Source organism: Malaclemys terrapin, chromosome 3 (genome assembly GCF_027887155.1).
Source record: "Malaclemys terrapin pileata isolate rMalTer1 chromosome 3, rMalTer1.hap1, whole genome shotgun sequence".
NCBI lineage: Eukaryota > Metazoa > Chordata > Testudines > Emydidae > Malaclemys > Malaclemys terrapin.
Genome location: NC_071507.1, coordinates 51,053,050 through 51,075,306, shown reverse-complemented (window position 1 = coordinate 51,075,306; position 22,257 = coordinate 51,053,050). Strand labels below are relative to the sequence as shown.

The window sequence follows — 22,257 nt, the reverse complement described above, 5'->3', positions numbered from 1 at the left end:
TAACTGCAGACCATGGATGTTTTACTAAACAGGCTGTTACAAGGTTATTCCCACCATTGGTGATATGGAGAGCCCTACAACACATGCCTTACTTCTCTCTTCATGGAAATTAAAGCAGTCAAATGCTAAATGAAAATTAAATTGAGCACTAGGCCAGGAAAATCTACTGCATGAACTCACTCTCCTTATCTCATAAGCAAAGGGGTTAACTGTTTCAACAGTAAAAGAGGACACTTCATTCTCATTACTGGACATCTGTACTTCACATGGGCAGACAGATAAGAATTTGAAAATGGAGCCCAGTCAGCCAAAACAATAACAGAGGGAGTTTATTCTCTATTCTGGTGCAGGGATGATATGTAGACCTGGTGGTTTGTCTTGGCAAATTCGGGGAGGGCGGGGGGGAAGAGGAGGCACAAGGTCACATTATTGTGAATGAGAAATCTACATGCTATTAAAAAAAAAAAAAGTTATTTAAGATCATTCAATAACCCAAGTCACTCTTCTGAACAGAGAGGCATTTATTTTTTTAAACAAGAATTCAGGTAGAAGTCTCACTCTGTAGCACACTAACCATGGTGATAAATGTGGTAAAATCCTGCCCCCATTTAAGTCAATGGCCAACACCTGCCGCCCACCCCACCCCCATCACTTCACAGTGACAAGGATTTCACCCCATGACTTTGTGGAAAAACAAAAAAAAAAACAAAAAACAAACAAATGTGATGGGGGAGTATTTTCATACGACTAACAAAAGTTTTAGTGATGTGGGTTATTTTCATCTCTAATCACAAAGGTTTTTTTTTTTATTATGGTGACTTAATGTCAACATTTATTTTTGAAAGGCAAGATGGTTTTAAATGGTTGTATACTACAAGAACTCAAGCCCTTAGAAGACCCAAATAAGTAGGTTCAATATTTTCTCCCTCCGTCAGCAAACATCTTAGGCAATTGTCCCTATATACTTAAAGTCAAGGGCTCACATACCATATACTATTCTGCTAACCTGAATGAATATGACAAACTCCAGGAGATGAAACCAGAAATAGCCTGGCCCATACACAGGTAATGTCTGCATAGGGTATGATCTGGACCAAAATGCAAGTGAACCAAAGCATTTTGGAATGTTATTTGGATGTTGCTTTTAAATTAGTGTCACTGGGAATTGCCTAAAACATTAATACTTACCATTTGAATCTTTGGCTGGATACTTACACTTTTAGGGGAAAATACTTATTTTACACTGGATCTGTCTCTAGGTTTAATTCAATCCAGTACATTTACTGCCACAAGAATTATCAGGAAGCATCTTTACCTAAACACTACAATCTTGTTCAATTCTACGGAAATGTTTACATACTAAAGATACTGAGAGGCCAAGTGCCAAATCATACCTCACCCTATGCCCCCTGTATGCTGTAGGAAGAAGTCATCTTTATGCAGCATTTTGCGAACTAACATTATGCCCACTGTGAGAGTATGGTACTGGAAGACTTATTAAATGTGGCAGTGTTCTTGCTTCTATGTGGATACAGCATCTGGCCAAGTTAAGGCAAACTAAAGTCAGACAGACACACCCCTCCTCTGTTCTGAATCCTGATTAGTTTGGATTCACAACAACTATGCCCAGCCATCTAAATTGTAGAGGAAGGGTCTTATTAGATAAATGTGGTCCAGAATAAGCTTTTCATTCTCCTTATTCATCATCAATATGAAATTTCTTGAGCTTCAAGATTTGCTTACCTAGTTTATATCATACTGACTTTAATGTACATAAAACACTTTTAATGAAAGAAATATGAAGACCAAATGGCCAAAACAAAAAAACAAAAAAACCCACCCCCAAACCGTCACTTCACATTCATTTAAAAGTAAAAATCTTAAAGGTGCTCCAGGAGAGAATTCGGATGATTATGAACATTATTTTGTAAACCGAAAGATATATGCTTTTATATGCTTTATCAATTAGAATCACAAAGCAATTTTATTAATTATCACATTCCAAGAATGTGAAAGACAAGTGCATTGCATTTGAACACCAAAACACATACAGGTTTATAAACAGCTGGAAAGGGTAAAATATTACATCTTTTAAATTTGCCAAATAATATTTACTGATTCTGCAACACAGCAGTAAAATATTCTCCAGGTAAAACCCACAGAAGACAGATTATAAACAAATGGAGGCGGAAATGGGCAATTGTCACAGTAACTATAATATAGCAGAAAAAACAGCAGATACTTCTTGGGGGAACATTGAAGTCCTGTAGAGACTTCGCTACTGCCAATCTATTTAACACAGAATGAGCTCATATACCATGGTGATGGATAGCTGTATAAAACCCATAGAGACAGAAAGTAGTTTGGCAAATATGGGTTTCTGTAGAGAATACAAGAATTGGGGGGGGGAGGGGCTAGAGGGGGGAGAACAAATTAAACCATCCCAGTTCTGCTTGAAACTTAATAGAAGTCATATTTAGTGTACGTAGTGAGTCTAAGTTTTTTGGCAGTAGCATTCTCTTGCAGGCAAAATGACAGTCAGACCAAACAGTGCCCCCGAGGATCCCCGGCTCTTTGTCGGAGAGACTGTAGCCATCATAATACATGCAACAGTTAACCTAGCCTTAAGAATGCCTGAAATTAGTTTCAGAGTAGCAACTGTGTTAGTCTGTATCCGCAAAAAGAACAGGAATACTCTACGGTGCCACAAGTACTCCTGGTTTTTTTTTTTTTAATTAGTTTGTTCTTTTAAGTCAGATTTGAGCAATTCAGATCACTACATACCTGTTTCCCGGCTAGGGGGACGTTCATGGCGAAGGAAGAAACGAACCTCGTTTCTCTGGACACCAAAGTGCTGCAGAATATCCAACATCCGCTCATTATCAGCTACAGGGCGCTCTGAAAAAGCATAACACCAATACAGTAAGACCTCTTTCACATCCCTCTAATGCTTTTCGTGCCTCACATAAACACTCACCATAAACACTGTGGAGTGAGCGGGAGAAAAATCCCCAAAATTTTATTAACTGACACACTAACATGTAAACATAGGAGTTATACAGAGTGCGTTCCTGAAAATGCATACACACCTCTAAAAACAGGAAGTAACCCACAAAAATCTGGTGCTATGAAAGAGGAGTGTGCAAACTGGCCTCCCAGGCAATGCTGCAACTCAAGTGGTTGCCAGCAGATAGTCTATGGCTTTGGTCTATAGCTGGCTAGTGCTATATTTTGAAATCATTTGAGCTTTTTAATATTTCAAAGAACCAATTTTAAAGTTGCTTTTCCTCCAATTCTGTGGTACCTCAGATAAGACTATTTCTCCATGCCTTTAAAATGGCAACCAAAGGACTGGCAGGAGGCCAATCTTATGGAGAAGCTTTCACTACCAATACCACTGTGAATTAGGGTCAGTGGCCAAAAAAAGAAAGGGTGGCCAAAGAAAGGATTCTTCTTCCCTTAATTATACCAACAAATGGTGACTCACTGCTTGACTGCAGCTTTAGGCACTCAAGCTCAGATAAAGACTTTTGGGTTAAGTAATCAAGTACTATTTTTTAGGATATCAATAACTCGGGTCAAAATATGGAAGCTTGTATGTTTGACACTATCTGCCTAATTAAAACGCCATTCAACCCTTAAGAGTTTATATCAATAAGAGAAAGTTTTTGAACCCCTTTAATATATTAAAATCTTCCTATAACCTTTGAATTTTAAAGGCACACATGACACAAAACTCACAATACATAGATATTATTGGACACTAATGTCTCTTCTATGCCCTGTCTGGGTGGAAAGGATCCTACAACAAAAGCAGTACGGACAAAGAAAAGACTCTACTGTGGTGATCAGTTCATCCATCTTTTCCTGATGTGCCCCAAGCTACTCATGCTCACTGGTAAGAGTTGTTGGGCCTAATCTTCAGACAGCGAACGTCAGCCAAGCTCCATTGACTTCAGTGTAGTTATGCTGATTTACATCAGCCACTAATCTGGCACAATACCGCTGAAAGCAGAATTTGTTGCCAATTTTATTTCCTGCTAGATCGTATGCATTTTGGATGACGCCAGGCTTAATTTTTGATGATTCTGAAAAGGCCAAACACTTAACATCTCGGATTCGTGCCTCAGAGAGAAAACAAAGGAGGAGGAGAAGGCGGCAATAGGAAGTCTAAGTTCACGTGGCAAGTATCCAAGAGGCTGTGAATTCTTTTAAGTTTTTAATCTACAGTTTTTTTAAGCTAAAATAAAGTTATATGCATAAATTAATTTTCCCATTCCTGCTCCCCTCTTTCGCAACCAGAAATCAGGCCTTTACAAATAAATAAATAAGTTTCAAGTCCATCATTCTTTGGCCCTTTGACTCCTACAGGAGTTTTAGAGTGACCAATCTTTGGCCCAGTGGAATACCTTTGTGTATGCTACTTCCATCTACCTGTTCTCTCCCTCCCTAACATATTTTTCTCTTGCAATTTTACCACTTTTTCATGACTGGGGATCTAGAGGTGGAAAGTGCTTAGAGTGACTTAGGGTCCTTCCATCTTTGCACATGAGCAATGATTTTTTTTATTTTCCTAGCTAAAAACCACGTAAATGGTTAAGTATTATTTAAAGAATAAATAAGAACAGCAGCGTTGTCTGAGGCCTCATCCACATGGGGGGGGGGGGTGGAGGGGAATCTGCTTGTGTTTACAATGAGTTAGCAATGTAAAAATCCTAGTGTAGACACAAGCTGTAGTTTTACCTCAATGTACCCAGCTGAGGTAACTTTAGCTTAGGATTCATCTTGACAGAGCTGGTCAAGGTAAGGCTACAACTTGCTCTGTCTATACTAGGCTTTTTACAACAATATATTAATACCTTGTTTGTAAACAGTTTTTTTTCCTGAGCATAGACAATGTCTGAGATACAACAGTAAATTCCACATATGTGGAACTTCCATTATTATTTATAATTTATATATTATGGCAGCACCTAAAGGCCCCAATCAGGATCAAGGCCCCATTGCCCTGGGTGCTGTACAAACCATAGGAAAAGAGAAGTCCTTGACCTGAACAGCTTACACTCTAGAAGACAAGAGCAAATGGAGGGTGAATGATGTGATATAAACATACAAGTAAATGTCCATGATGATGGAGGCAATTTTTTGTTGCTATTGGATTGAGAATCTGCTGTTTTTAAATTCAAGGCAGAGATAAGGCTGAGAGGGCAATGATTTAAGTCAGGAAGCATTTCATCTTGAATTGGCTTAAAAAAAGAAAAACTCTAAGTCTCAGAGGTAAAATGTTAATTTTAGACAAAAAGGAATTTGTGGTGTTAAGTTTTATAAGGGGGCATTCATGCTTAAAGTAAACACAGATACAATAGTATCTGAATGGCTTCTTTAACAATATAAAAAGGGTTTCTTTAAATGAAAATTCCTCAGCTATGTTGAAGCTGTCTAGGAGGGAAATTTTCTGGAATCACTGTCGGAAGAGATTAGATTTACAGTATAAGCAACTAGGTCACTGTTACAGAAAAAGCAGTCTCCCAACGGTTACTTGTCTAGACAGCTAGAAAAGCTCTTCATCTGTTAAACCCCAATGCAAAAAAGGTACCTCTGTCAGATTCACATCTTCTTAAACAAAGAATATATAAAAGACTGATGAGGCACATTCCTACTGAACTAGGAAATACTCTGATCAGAACTGTGTAATCAAAATTAAGAAGCTGCCCTTTACACAAGGATGCTGTCAACACTTAACTGGTGAATTCAAGGAAGGTCAAAACAGATTTTTTCAAGTTCTAATAGAAATCAAACACAAACTACCCAAGGACAGGACAAAGAGGATCATTCAGAAGTCTTCTGTTTTCACTTCTTCCTCCCTTGTATCTAAAAGCCACATAACATACATACTCCTTCCTTTTAATTACTTTTCTTGGTAATTAAGGAAGTAGAAACAGTTTTCCTAGTCAAAAGTGATCTAGTAGCAGGGTATATGATGCCACACAGAGGATCACAATTTATTAAAGGTTGGCCTCCTATTCCTCAAACCAAAAGAGAATGGGAGCACTGTGGAGACAGTATGTATAGCTCCTGCAGAAAGAGCCCCTTATATCTGTTTCCAGCAAATCTACTCGCCAACACTCACAGGAGATTTAATAGGCTCCAGGAACAGAAGCCAAAACTCCCTGAACCAGAGAAAAGTTTGTTGTAACATGTGACCAGACAAAAGAGAGGAGGAGGAAGTGATACCCAAAGAGTACCCCAGTAATTTAATTTGGAGAGCCCTAATTTTTCAAGATGCACCTCATAGTTCTTGTTTCTTCGTCAGCAGTGGAAGAGCCTGTCTCCCTGTTTGTTTTTTAAGTCACTTTACAGTTTTAATAACTATATTTATATAGCTGCCTGCCACTGAAAACAATTTTTCTAAACTGTCTAGCTCCTAAATCTCTGCAAAATAAAGTGGACTCATTTTGCACAGCCTCATCTTAAAGGTGAGAAGAGTTGAACAGCAATTTTCTCACAGGATAAAATGTGATGCACTTGAAATAATTGGCCACTACTCGTGGCACATTCATTGTTTTGGATCAAATATATCCCTTTCTAAATGTGTTTTTACTTCATACTACACCAAGGCATCTTTTTTTTTTTTTTTGGCCTTACACCATTTTCATTCATAGATTAATAGATTCCAAGGCCAGAAAGGGCCATTGTGATCGTCCCGTGACACCTTAGGCGATAACACAGGCCATAGAATGTCTCAAAATAATTCCTAGAACGGATCTTTTAAGAAAAATAAATCTTGATTTTAAAATGGTCAGTGATGGAGAATCCACCATAACTGATTGGTTAAAAATTTACACCTTGTTTAAATTATTTGCTAGGAAATGCAATTTAAAACATGCAGATAGCTTTTATATTTGTGACCAGTAAATACTGGTTTTGTAGAAAGGTAAGTAAATGCTTGTGTTGAAAAATTAATACAAAATTCCATTAGTAAACACAAGAGTTCCCAGAATATAGGATATTAGTTCAATTTTTCCCCCCAAAAAAACAAATTTCACTTGCCTCTTCTTACAAAAGAGAACACTCCATAGATACCAGTTTTATTTTTATATGGCTCATGACCACAGCTGTACAAACAGCATTTAGACATCACAAGGATAGGCGATGCATAAAACCACACACATAGGTCATTGCTTTATTGCTTGATTCTGCATCTCTTCTTGGAAAGTGCATTGGTCTCCATTACCTAGTCTTTAAAGGATCTCTTTCCAGAATACAACCGATACAGCTAATGACTGGGTTTTACAAATAAAACTCCTTATGTTTTATGGCCCTGAGTCTGCAAAAACAGGGAAGAAGTCCCACTGAGCTCAAAAGGACAATTAAATGAGCATAAGTGTTTGCAGGATGAGAGCCTATATCAGGGGTCGGCAACCTTTCAGAAGTGGTGTGCCAAGTCTTCATTTATTCACTTTAATTTAAGGTTTCGCGTGCCAGTAATACATTAACATTTTTAGAAGATCTCTTTCTATAGGTCTATAATATATAACTAAACTATTGTTGTATGTAAAGTAAATAAGGTTTTTAAAATGTTTAAGAAGCTTCATTTAAAATTAAAATAAAATGCAGAGCCCCCCTACCGGTGGCCAGGACCCGGGCAGTGTGAGTGCCACTGAAAATCAGCTCACATGCCGCCTTTGGCACGCGTGCCATAGGTTGCCTACCCCTGGCCTATATCAAGATCCTAACTGACATGCAAACTCCAAGGTTCTCTCTTTCTTAGCTAAAAGCATGTATACACAGTTCTCTTCCAGTGAGCTGTACAACACCACTTGGAAAATAAATTTAAGAGCAAAGATTCATAGTAACTATGAATTCAAAATAATGAAGCAACGGTAAACCAAGAACTTGATTTCATTTGTCTTTCTTTCTGGATTTTGTGATGATTAAGATGAAGTTGTACAATCAGTGAATTATACAATAAAAAATGCTTTCCTAGAGGGTCACTTAAAATTGGATTTGTGTCAGGGTTTTTTTTTTTTTTTTTTTTTTTTGGGGGGGGGGGGGGGGGGAGCTTATTTATGCTGTATGAAGGCCTGGAAGCTTTTTTTGTTTGTTTGTTTTTTAAAACGTAATAATAAAAGAATGTGCTGCTTGTTTTAAAGGTTATAAATATGAGGAATGCCAAGTCTGATCTTCCCTGATTTTGCTGGAGAACCTCTTCGGGCTCTCAAAGCATAAGTATTGTTAATTCTCATAACTTAAAAATTCAACTCCCACCTTTTCATTTAGCAGTTATCCTGTCTCCAAAATGTTCATGAGGCACTGGAATTACATAAATCCCCAGAACACATTAAACCATTTGTTTAAAATCCCTTCCCCTGTCAGTTGCTCAGCCTTCAGTCTCTAGACCCGCAGGACATTACATTTCTCCAGTCACTACAGAGTCTTGCATATATAGCATGTATTTCCAGTGAGGAGCTTAATGGAAAGGAAGGCAAATGGTAAACTCTTCAGGGCAGGGACTATCTCTTTACTGTATGTTTGTACAGTGCCTACCACAATGAGGCCTTGGCCTCTAGGTGCTATGGTAATAAAAACAATAAAAGCAAACAAATAGAATGATCACAAAAGCTGCATCTCTCATACCTGAGCCAAACCACACTTCAGCCAGGTGGCAGTCACTCTCCCCAGGCTCTTTACACAGCTCCACAACATCTCTGCAGGTGGTTTCAGGTGTAATTGGCACCTCAGTGAAGTGTTGTTCATTGTTACTGAGGTACACAGTAAGAAACATCTGGAAGATAATGGCACACAGTTAGTAGAATACACAAGGTAGGTTGCATGCCACACCCATGTCCTTATTATTAAGCTCATCACTCTGAGCTTAAAGCACTTGGCACCATTCACTAGTGACCACTGCACATACACAGTCCTAATCAAGACCACAAAAATTCACAGAAAAGTACTGAGCAAAATGAGATGCTAGGGAAGTCACTTTCTGTTTATGTAAACAGGCTATGTGTCTCAGTCAATCTGTTCTATATATTGCATCCCCATCCCTTGCTGAGATATTAGAGTTCTGGGAAAAAAAAAAATCTGGAGATGCTTGTTCTTTCAGGCCAAGAGTTGAAAGAGGAGATGTGAAGCGTCAAAATGCTCTCTGCGTCACTCTAAGGTACACACACTGCTCAATGATTTGATGTAGAAGCAGAAACAGTCCTCTACAGTTCAGAAGTGTTCTTAACCAGGAACAACTTCCCATGAAGGAGAACAAAGGTAATTAAAGTCTGGAGAAAGATCTACTGGATAAGAAATGACAGTGGAAGCTAATAAATTTGGATTTATATAGCACTTGTCACTTGAGGATCTCCTACAGATAGCACAACTCAATTTATTATGCCCTTAAAAACATTCCCTGTATGCATACAAGGTTCCCTGTAAATGCAGTCAGAAATGAAATGTGCTTCAAAACTCATCTGGCTTCCTCTCTTAGTAACTCAGGGCTGGTCCACACTAACCCCCCACTTCGAACTAAGATATGCAACTTCAGCTATGTGAATAACGTAGTTGAAGTCGAAGTATCTTAGTTCGAACTGACCGCAGGTCCAGACGCGGCAGACAGGCTCCCCCATCGACTCCGCGTAGTCCTCTCGCGGAGCAGGAGTACCGGCGTCGACGGCGAGCACTTCCAGGATCGATCCGGGATCAATTTATCGTGTCTAGACAAGACGCGATAAATCGATCCCAGAAGATCGACTGCTAACCGCCGGACCCGGAGGTAAGTATAGACGTACCCTCACTAATCTTTGATTAGGATTATTCAATACGAAAAAAGTTAAACAGCTACCTGCTCATCTTTGCTGTTATTTCTCTACTCTCTGCAATAGGAAGCTCAGATCTTTTTTAAAAAAAATTAAGAAACTATAGCCTAATCTTCAGTGAAGATGACTTCAGTGGGAGCTGTGGATGATCAGCATCTCTGAAAACAAGACAATCAGTTTGTTGTACACTGCTATTTTAGAATTAAATTATAAATTTAAGAAGCTGACTCAAAAATTAAATAGGTTTATTTTGTCCCTGGAGCTACTCTGAATTTTGATTTCAACACTAGCTGAAAGACATAACTTCCAAAATCATAAATCTGTCAAATGTCTTCACAACAGCAATTACTCTGCTAAACCAATTGAACATTTTAATTGTAGGTCTCCTAGCAAAATATGTTCCAAGTCAACAAAAAAAACTGGATCTTGGAAGCCAGCCACGTTTATTCTCTCCCCCGCTTCCCCAAAGCTATGTTCAAGTCATCTGGGGTAAAAGTGGACAGGCAAAGATTCTTTATGAACAACAATTTAAAGATTCAAAATATGCTGGGCCTGAACTATGATTTAAGCAAGTTACAACGGAAATGTTTGTTTCCCTCCAACTGTAAAAAGGGAGCCATTACATCATGTACTTATTCCACTGTTTTCTGTAGATACAGTAGGCCAAACTCATCTAGCGTCATTGTACTCACTAGAGACAAATATGGCCCATCATATTGAGGACTTAAAATCTTTTGAGGAAAGGATGATGAACATAGTTTAAGGTGTGCATTTGTCTGAGAAAGATCTTGTTTACTTGGTCAAGGATTCTTTCAAATCCCTGGGTTCCTTCCCCTCTTCCCCTCCAAACAAGTAATGGCAGCTATCTTATTTACCTGAAAAAACTGTCCAATTAAAGATATTCTAATATTTTAATTGACTTCAAACACTACAGTATACAATATTTCATGTTATACAGTCACCTGGAGTGGGTATGTTGAATTGCCAGCTCCTAGGCTGTATCTGCGCTGGAGTACTAAACTACTGGTAACTAAACTGATGGGACCATACCCAAGTATCGACAACCCAGTAGGTCTACAGTTCCTGGTACAGCTGCCTGAAGCAGTGGCATCTGAGAAATTTCAAAAGGCCTTCTGCAAGCAGTAAGAGAGCTAAAAGGAACTGAGGAAAAAGAGCTCGCAACTCCCATAATTCTTAAGTGAACTCCCATAAATGCCCTGGCACTATTTCTTAGTCATTGCATCACAGTGAAAGCAAGAGAAAAAGGTATGTAGGATGAGGAACAGAAAGGGAGTGAAGGGACAAGAAAGATAAAAGGGAGTAGGAAGAGTGTGTGACATGCACAGGTGGCGATAATGAACGTGTGGTACTGAAGGAATGAGGAGAGAGGGGGAAAAAGGAAGGAAAATGGGGTGAGAGATTCCACTCATCAGTTTTAAGATGAAATTCAGGAAGTCATTCATTTCCCACACAGAGAAAGAGAGAAGGAAGTTGTGAGCCCTGAAGCCCCTTCTCCTTCACTCTCCCGCCCTTGGCCGGAAGCAGCTAGTAAGTTTATGCTACGTGCCAGCCGTGTATGCAGCTACACAGCCGAAGACTCTTGGTTGAAATGCTGAGCACTATTGGGGGCACTTTTCCGTGTAGACCAGAGGTGTGTTACAGGCATGCTAAGGGGATCACACAGTGGTTAGCATTCCATATTTATCTAATGTGGAAAAGGCCATCATAACTGTTTGTGCAGTTTATGGGAAAGTGCCAATGACATGTCAATGGTAGTTAGGGGGCAAATCTATTCTCTCCCATAGGTTCTATTTAAAACTTTCAAATTGAAGTTTTGAAGTTCAACTTTAAATTTACAACAATGCTCCATGACAAAACTCCAAACCCACATTTATACACACTATTTTAAGGAGAGTTTGGAGGTGGGGAAGTGACATTCCACCAAGCAGAGCTACCATGTAATCAGACACAGAACCAGAAACCAGGGAAAACAGTTTTGTTTTCCTTAAGCTCAGCCAGCTTTGCAGCTGCAGTGAAAACCTGGAGTTTTACAGGAATGTACAATACACCACCTTTTGTAGCATTAGCCCAGGACTGCCCCCACCACGTCACACTTTAAATGACTACGCACAAAACTATCTCCCAGGTCCTGTGTATCTGCAAAACGTGCTGTATCTGGGGACATTTGTTTTCAAGGATTCACTTTCAGCTGGGAATGTTTTTAATTAAAACGAGCATAATCATGGGTATTATATGGAACCTCAGACAGCCAACCTAATACAAGATTATTCACTCCTCAAATGAGCATGACTAACTCCCACTGCTAATCTTGAGGTTTACATACACAAAGAGGCAACTGTTCAGAAAGGATCACAAGTTGCCATCTATACCCTGAAAATCGCAGATAAACCAAACTACTTTACCAGGTGTCAAGTAACAGAGGGGTAGCGGTGTTAGTCTGAATTTGTAAAAAGCAACAGAGGGTCCTGTGGCACCTTTATGACTAACAGAAGTATTGGAGCATAAGCTTTCGTGGGTGAATGCCCACTTCATCAGACGCAAGACTTGCGTCTGATGAAGTGGGCATTCACCCACGAAAGCTTATGCTCCAATACTTCTGTTAGTCATAAAGGTGCCACAGGACCCTCTGTTGCTTTTTACTTTACCAGGGTGTCCAACCTCCCTTAGTGATGACTATGTCCAGAACATTTGTATTCAATGACAAATTGAAAGTGTATTCCCAGAGCAACATCAAGTAATTAACTGAAGTGTTTGGCTCAGCCCCCAGGATGTGGTGGGGGCACGGCCTACCCAACTACCTGTTGCTCTGATGTGAGCCACTCCTTCCCTGCTGCTGCTATTCAGCACCTCCCACACAGGCCACCTACTACATCACAGAGGAGGGAAGAGAAAGCAGCACTGGCTGCTCCATTGCCTGGTAGGCTGTATAAACTCCAGGAAGAGCAGGGTAAGAGCTTGCCTGGCTCTGCCTGAGCCTAAAGAGAGTATCTAGAAAAGATGGCTGCCCTCCCCATCACCGCAACCTACAACAGCACAGAACAGGGGAAGGGCGAAGCTAAGAATCAGAACCTTTTATAGCTCCCTGATTCGCTGCTTTGGCATGGGTTATAGTAACCTGGTGGCTGCTCTAACTTGCACAAGCTGGCAAGGCTCCCCAAGAGATCACATACTAGCAGGGGATAGCTAACATGCAGCATGCACCAGCCACTCTCCCAATCCAACTCTTGACATGCTGCTCCATATCTCAGTGTGGCCCCTAGGCAGAGGCTGTGGGGAGGGAGGCATGGGAGTAGAATAAACTGGCACCATACCCACTGGGGAATCCACAGCAAAGGATGTTTGGGTACTTTGCACAACTTAATTGGCATAAATGGTCCATAAGAGGCCAGAGAGCCAGTTCCAAAGTATGGACTATAGTCCTTGACCTTCTTGAAATATGTTTGGCCCCAAAACTCAAGAGATTGAACACCACCTCTCTAAATGGGCATGAGTTACTATGACAAAAGAAAATCAACTTGTAACAGGTAAACCAAACCATTCAGTCTGAAGAAGAGGAGGAGAACAGTCAGATCCTCAAATGCTATTACAGACAATAGCCAATGAGACTGAAAGCTCTGACAATTGCAAGTAGCTCTGTGCCAGGTTTAATCTTGTTTAACTTTTTGGGGACTGATTTTCAGAAGTGCTGACCTTCCAAAATTCCAACTGAAGTCAACGGGAGCTCCAGGTGCTGGGCCTCACTGAACATCAGACTCTGAAATTCTTTGTTTTGCTAATATCCTCCCTTGGGATAAAGATATGTTACTTCTGGATGTGTCTTGCAGTTCAATTTCTAGTTTCTTTGGACACTAAAGACAGTCTCCTCCCACAGATATCCATTTAAATATGGGAGAATGTGTTCTGGTCACTAGTGGGGACAGGATCAACCATGCTCATCACGTGGTGGCAGGTATTAAAAAGGACTGATCATGGACATTTTGCCTTGTCTACACCAGTGTCTAAGATGTGTAGAATCATAACTGGTCAGGTGTCAAAAAATCTTATTTTCTAGCATAGACAGGACCTACGTGGACTTGAGTGTACAGAGTGTTATTTGCCATTTATTTTGTTCTACTCCTTCGACATTCATGACTGAAAATTTTGCTTTGTTTTTTTTGTGACTGATGGAGTTTTAAATGTAAAAGTGTTGGGTCCCAGCAGTGTAGCTCATGGCATATTCACCAGACACCGGAGATGAAGGGTAGATCTAGCAATGCCGGTTCCTGCACGGTTTACTATACATTTCAGCTGACAGTATTGTGCAGCCTAGAAAATAAACTTCGCAATTACGAAACCTCCAGCAAAGGAGAGACTTTAATCTGATGCACCAAGGACATTGGAGGGAACATGTGCACGTTCACTTCAGCCAGAGACCATTTTTCGAGCAGGTACACGTATCTTTAGAAATCCAAATGAAACGCACAACCCACAAGTGTTGAGATGACAAAGCAAAGAACATATTTATAAAGAAGAACTTTTCACATCTCTACAAAAGAATGGACCAGATTCAGAGGCAAATCTAAAGGAATCCAAATTGGTGTAAATTACACCTTCTAGTCCCCTCATCATGAGTTGCAGCATTTGATTCCAATCCATGTAATTTACACATCATCTCTATATATAACCCACTAAATTTGAACCATAACACCCACTCAAGAGGCCGGAAAAGGAGGTGGTGTGTCAGGACAAGCAATTAGAAAGAGGATGTAAGAAGGTGTACATTAAAGCAGGCCACACCCTACTTTAAAATTTCACCCTCTTCTGTCTCATCAACATGCAAGTTACACCCACATAAACTTCCTGGGATTCACCTCTGAATCCTCCCCACCTCCCCCTTTTTTTTTTAAATTCAGTGACAGTATCATTTCAGACAAGTTCTTTTATATATAGTTTAATACAGCACATATACTACTTCCCAGATCTTAACATTTGTGGATGACTATTTCTATTTCTTAAAAAAAGTTGCTGAGCTCTGCTTAAATGCAGATCTACATGCCCACAAAGGCAGAATCAGTTTTCCTAAGTGCTATTAAGCCAAAGTTCAAGTAGCTGAGGAGATATTTGCAGTACACAGTTTATTGGCCATTCACCTGAGCAGATATGATGGTATGCTGAGAACCAGCTGTGTTTTCCTGTGTCAGAGGATATTACTATAATGATTAAAGTGTACTGGAGAAACTAAGGGAAAAAGAAATACACTTGTCTTTTTAACTTGGCTAGAGATGGACCATTGGTCTGACCCACTATGGCCGTTCTGAAGTTCTTAACTTAAGCAGGGTCCCTTTTTAAGGGCCTGGGTTTTCCTTCCTTTACACTCTAAAAAAAGATGGTGGCAAAAATCTTCAAATGTGTAAAGTTGTTCCATTACATAATTTCGCATCAATATTTTAAATTAAATCTTCAATTATACCAAATATTTTAAATCCCTAAGTGCATGTGTTGACTGGAAAACTCAATTATTATGCAGCTTCTCTGACAGCACGGATTAGGTAATTCCTGAAACAAACCTAAGTAAAAAGGACAGTCTGTACTTTCCCACAGGTTCTAGTCAAAGCTCTTATGCAGAAACTTTGAAGTTCAGCCTTTAATTAGCAGCAACCCTTTGAGACAAACTATACACATACTATAAACATATATATCTCACACAAGACACTATGTTCAAATATAGAGTTCATTAAGGGCCTTAAATTCCTTACATAATAATGTTTGCAGCATTGTTGTAGATATGATGGTCCCAGAATATGAAAGAGAAAAGGTGGGTACAGCAATATCTTTTGTTGGATCCACTTGTGTTGGTGAAAGAGACCAGCTTTTGACATAGAAATGTGTTACTTCTGGGATGGGTCTTGCAGTTCAATTTCTTGTGTATTTGGACACCTAAAGACAGTCTCCTCCTGCAGATATCCATTCAAGAGCGAGGGAAATGTGTTTTGGTCCCTGGTGGGGACAGGAACAACCATGCTCAACACTTGGTGACTTTTGAGCTTGTCTCTTTTACCAGCACAAGTTGATCCAAGAAAAGATATTATCTCACCCACCTGATCTCGCTACAAAAATAATGAAATTCAGGGTTAACCCTTTAACCTAACCCTGTTCTGCTCAGGTATAATACAGCACAAATGGTATAAGAGGCAACAACACTCTCCACTTACATAGCACCTATCATCTAAGCACTTTACACACAATAAGCCTCAACACAAACAGGCAAGCAAGTAATCTGGTCATTCTACAGATGGGAAAAACTGAGGCACACAACAAATTGGCAGAGATACAAGAACCCAGTAAACCCATGAGAACACTACCCCTCTATAAAAAAGCATGAACAATTTTAATATTGTGAATGAGTCTAAGTGAGTGATGTCATTTCACCATTCAACTCTGAGGTTTCTCTGCTTTGTGAGTTTAAGACACACCCTTAATTTTAACATTCTTAAAGCACAAAAAGCTAGTTTTAATTCCCTAGATATTTATAGCAGCGCTAGGAAATGGTGTTGGAGAGACATTTCACAGTACACAGTTTAATGTCCCATCAAAATGAGATAGATAAATGAAATTCTTCAAATAGCGATGTGTAATAGAATCACATTTTCAGCACTGTTTGTATTGTATCTAAATTAGACAGCAAGCTCTTCAAGGCAGGGACCTCCTCTTCCCCCAATGATTCCATGCACAGTGAGAATGTATAAGAACATTTTAGCTGTATACTAGAAAGCCATCATTTCAGAGGTGCAGTAGCTGCTTTTAAAACAGTGTGTGGGAGGTGGAAGAACTACAAGAGCCAGATTCATATCTGGAATTAAAATAAATGGTAGAGTTATTTTCAGTTAGAGCACACAAAAAAACAGTAACATAATGTTTTAGGGTGAATAAGAACACTAGCTATTAAACTGAAAAAGCAATTTGTATGAGAGAAATATATAGAGGTAACTACTTCCAGGCAGAAACCTTGCATCCAAAGTTTTAGCCCAGAGTGTTTTTTTCTTCTTTGTAAAAACTCATTTATAAACAAGTCCTGGATCTTACCTAGCCCTGGAAAACACAAACACTGATGCTTCATCTTCACAAGCCAGCCATGAAGTAATCAGCTATTAAAATGTCTCACATTTCTGCTGACTTGACTGCAACTTTCTAAACAACAAAGTCAGCTGGTACAATGGCAGGTTTTTTATATTCTGATCATCAGAATTCCACACTGGTACATAGTTCTAGCTCTCAATTTAACAGGAGAGAGGCAGCATCTAAAGTTGTTACACCAAGTTTGTATCAGTAACAAAGTGATTCCTTTCATATCAAGTTCTTCAGAACATCTATCTGGTCTTCAATAGCCAGCACGTTCAGACTCTGTATTTAGAGATTAAGGTAAACAAGAGGTTACATAATAGCCTTCCTAGAAGAAACACACATGATCCTGGCTCCTTTCATATTCAGCAGTTCACTTTAATAAGGTAAGACGCAACAGAAGTGTACAGATAAGTTTAATATTTACCTACAGCCGCACCCGATACACAAAGTATGATCCTTCCTTCTCAGCCACTACGCACACAACTCAGTTTATATTGTAGTGGCACTTAGCCATAACTATGAGAAAGGAAGTTATGATGCAAGGTAGGAGTGGTACAGTAGGAAGTACTGTATAATTGTTAAGATTATTCTGGTTCTAAATAAAGGACAGCCCTTCTTCCTTTTAATTGTATTGCAGGAGAATACAAGACTCTTAACCTTTAATCTAAAAGACACAGTAGTCTCCATTCTCTAAATTAGGTTAAAGATAATTTACACAACACAAACAGAAATTCTCACTGAAGAGATACGTGTTCCATTTTCAGAGAGATAAAACAACTTGTTTTCTATAAATATAGGGAAACAGTTAAGAGGAAGCTTTTTTAAGGGTCGGGAACAGTGAAAACACCACAAGACAGAAAAAGTACACTATGAACACTGATTTTTGCTACACCTCTACCCCAATATAACGCGACCTGATATAACACGAATTCGAATAGAATGCGGTAAAGCAGTGCTCCGGGGGGGCGGAGCTGCACACTTCAGCAGATCAAAGCAAGTTCGATATAACGCGGTTTCACCTATAACATGGTAAGATTTTTTGGCTCCCGAGGACAGCGTTATATAGGGTAGAGGTGTATTTTAAGTTTTTTCTTCCCCCACATCAGCGACACTGAGAAGTATCTGGAGACTATGCGACCAAAACCCAGGGACTTAATTTCCCTATCAAAATACATGTTATAATTGTACAGTGACGCTAGGTTTGGCTGCACCCCTCCTACTTCACAGATGACAATTTCTGTATTCCAGCAGATTTCTTGTGAGATCTCGTCTGTCTATACATCTGAACAGAAGCGAAGCATAATTATAGCTTAGATACTACCTTCATTACAAGCTCTATTTCTGAATCATCTAATTTGGCCATATTTATTTTCTGAAGTTTGTCAGTATAGAATTGTTTAAATCTGTTCCCAGTCTGATGTTCTTTACTTGCGCTGCCAGGAAGGACAAGAGGGAGGAATCCATTAAAGGGCCATTTACCAAAGCTGTAGTCAAAACTTTGAGCTACCCTACTCAGATCAAATATGAGCACTGAGATGCATCTGACCAAGCATAACAGAGAAAGGCATTCTTCCTTTTATTGTCAGCTCTTGAACTGAGCAATTTACAAGAATCTTGATCTCAGAAGCACTCGATTTTGGTTATTAAAAACGTATTCTATTAGTTTATGTACAACAGAACATGCAGGCCAGACTTTCCATAAGCAGGACATTAGGAAAAGAGCAGTTCAAATAAAACTTCAAACGTTAACATTTTGCCTTGGTACTCACTGCAAGTATTTAGCCAAAAGTTATACCTACATAAATGTGGTACTTCAGTTTTGTATCTGAATTTACAACCAAGCAGGCCTTGGATCAAGGGTATCTTTTAAGGTTGGCTATATTTTCATACCGCCAACATCCATAACATCAGTACTGAAAGCCAGATGGTTTGTAACTGTTTCAAAGCACTTTAGAAGTGTTTTATTTTCAGATTTTAAGAGTTACACAGGCTATATGATACAGAGAATAAGGATCTGTCTATATGCAGTTTTTGTAATGGTTTAAATAAATTGGTAGAAGGAGTGATCTAGTTAAATTAATGTAATCCCCTACTATGGTTGCAGTTATACTGGCATAAAGGGTCTTATATTGCTATAGTTTGTTTCAATGAAATTGTATATCAACATAAAACTGTAGCCACACTAGGGGGCTGAACCAATTTGATTAAATTAGTTTTTCTACTGATCTAGTTAAATCAGTGCATAAAAACTGGGTGTAAACAGACCCTAATATGTTCCTGAGATTGTATGACAGAACATACAACTCTTTTCACAATGGCATCTATACTCGGAACTCCCTTCCTGCACATGTTCCCCAAGTGTCCACTAACCACTTCTGCATGGCCTCTCAGTGACAACTAGTCAGCCATTTTGTATCATTAACACTTAACAAAAACCTAACTAAAACAGATGGCATGAAGGTTTGATCTTCAGCCACTGATTGAACAGTACAGTCTGTCTAAATAAGAGCTCAATCCTCCTACTGAAGTCAATGAAAGACAGACCAGGCCTTTGGATCATATGCCCCTTCTGGCAGACACTGCATTGCTCAACCCAGTCTGTGTTCAGTCCTAGCACGCAGTCAGGGTTCAAAGAGCAATTAATACACTTTTCATCCACACAAACTCAATACCCCCCATTTCTAAAAACAGATATTACACTCTAAAACAGAAGGATCTAACCTACTCAACACAAGCAAAGAAGTTTGCAGATGCCTCTCTCCTCCCTGTTAAGTACTGCAACATACTCTGCATGGAACAGAAGATGGCATCTAAGCACAATGAATGGGGTTATGATAGTAACAACCATAAGCCTGGTTTCAGAGTAGCAGCCGTGTTAGTCTGTATCCGCAAAAAGAACAGGAGTACTTGTGGCACCTTAGAGACTAACAAATTTATTAGAGCATAAGCTTTCATGGACTACAGCCCACTTCTTCGGATATATATATATGTTTTACTCTATTTGCATCCAAAGAAGTGGGCTGTAGTCCACGAAAGCTTATGCTCTAATAAATTTGTTAGTCTCTAAGGTGCCACAAGTACTCCTGTTCTTTTAGCCATAAGCCTGAACGGTCTTCCTTTTCTCTGCTGACATCAAACCCATAAGGAATCTTTGTATTTATTTATTTATTTTAAACTGTTCCTGAAGCTCAACTGCCATGCCACTCCACCTGGAATCAGCAGTGCTATTACGTCAGCAACCTTCCCGGGTGGCAATAGGCCAGCAGAAAGGCTTTCAAAGAGTTCCTGTGGGATGCTATTGTAAAAAACTCAATTGTTCTCACTGGCCTTTCAAAGCACACGTGTTCCCGCAATGAAAAAAGGAGCTAAATGTTTCTCAGTGTCCATAGCAAATGAATAAGTTTCTATACCAGCTGTGATCTGTACATAAACTTTCTTTCAGGAAGCCCAGTGGTGAGATGGCAGCACATTTAACCCACGCTACTTCTGAGGAGACCAGACTATCATGGACAGGTGGCAGTTGCACCACACACACTTTGCTATTTGCTGGCTAACTGATGTCGGTGATACTGCAGGGGGTTTAAAGTATTTACTCTCCTCTTTTCCACCTCACACTTAGAAATCACACTGCTAAGAAAAGATGACTGATGCTTCCGCCTCAACCAACAGGAATACCCAAAACCACACTTAACTCAACTCTAGCCCATAAATCATAACAAGGTCAGGTAATTATGGGGAAAGATTTCCCTAGATCAGGTGAATTTATCACCTGTTTCTAATGCTAGCTTCATGCAGCTGGGGGAGAAATCTGGGGGTGGGTCTGACCTGGCTCCGGATGCCATGCAGGGAAAAAGTCAGTCCTGTCCTCCCCAGCCCAGACTAGCAGCTGAGCCTAGCGCAGGGGCAGGAGCCACCAGTCAGGTCTTCCCCAGTCCTGCCTCCTGCCCCACAGTGATTTACCTCTCTGCTGGCTGCCCTGGGCACCCAAAACATACTGCTGGGGAGGGTCAAATGACCACTCTTGTGGCTTCCCTTTGCTTCCCAGTCAGAAAGTCATTTTTCTGCAGGGAAGCAAAGAAATCTGCGGGGGACAAATTCTGCACATGCGCAGTGGCGCAGAATTCCCCCAGGAGTATTTCTTGTTATTTTAATGTGTCTTTTGGACCCGAGAGCAACACTCCTCCTCCCTTTCCTTTCTCTGAGCAAAGCCTGCTTGTTGCCTGTTCGTTCAGTTTCAGCTCTGCTTCTGCTGGTACAGGTGAACACCTCCTTCTGGGGCCTGGGAAGGGATGGGCATGATCAACAAACCAATGAAACTGACAGACACAAGGAGTTTTCAAATACACAATGCAAACAAAACTAAAAGATCTCTCTCTAGTCTTTCAATTATAATGATTTTAGACACCATTTGTAACAATAGGTACAAAGTTTTCATATGGAAGTGGGATTTTCAAATTGACAACACCCTCTAAGGTCTCTACGTCAGCTGCACCACCTGTAAAGTGATGATAGTACTTACTCCGCCCCCACCTCTCCCCCCCCATTAACAAAGTGCTTTGAGATCTTCAGATTAAGACATCCTTAGAGCTAATTATTACTTTCATATCCTCTCTTCACCAAAATGGGCTTGTCAAGAGTGGCACAGTAATGAAGTGCAGCTAGTGAAAAAAATTTAACACACAAGGATTGTTTCAGAGAGTAATGTTGAGAACCTCCACCCCCAAGGTAAAAAACAGAGGGAATGAGTGACAACGAAATGTGTTAAAAACAAACAAAGCTCATTTGATAATATCTCTGTAAAGAAACACAACCTCATTACTTAAACACAGTAGGTACCCTGGCACCAAGAAACTGACAGATAATTCCAGAAACTCTCCCTTAAAACTCAGCTCAAGAGAACTGTTAGCTTTAGCTTTGCACTACTACAGCAAAACAGAGTAAGAGTCTGAATTTAGATATAAATTATGTGCTTAGTAGTTAACCTCACAGAACTGAGGAATCAAGGCTGAAGAAAAATTCTTAACTTACTTGATAAAATGAAAATGTGCCATTTTAAATGGATCGCAAAGTATCAGACCTAGCTACAAAGATTGAAGGTCTTAAAGGAGGAGCGTAAGGGGAGCACTCAGTAGAAAGCTGATTTTAAACTTCTTTTCAGCCCCATCCAGTCAGTCAGGGTTCAAATCTGCTCAGAGGCACAGTACAGAACACAACGGGCTCAAGGTTCCCCTAGCATCTGTATATCAACAACTACAAAACCCTGCTGAAGCATGCGTGGAGAAGATACGATTATTTCAGACAATGACATATATATATATGAATG

General features: G+C 39.8%; 1 protein-coding gene across 1 annotated transcript in view; it reads right to left on the bottom strand.

The window, feature by feature from the left end:
* TP53BP2 (tumor protein p53 binding protein 2) overlaps positions 1-22,257 on the bottom strand; it is a 60,219-nt gene that overhangs the window by 28,428 nt on the left and 9,534 nt on the right. The window contains exons 2-3 of the mRNA XM_054022805.1: positions 8,638-8,785; positions 2,785-2,898 (exon numbers count right to left, since the gene is read on the bottom strand). Of these exons, the coding sequence (XP_053878780.1) occupies positions 2,785-2,898; positions 8,638-8,785 (262 nt within the window). The remainder of the gene's footprint in view (positions 1-2,784; positions 2,899-8,637; positions 8,786-22,257) is intronic.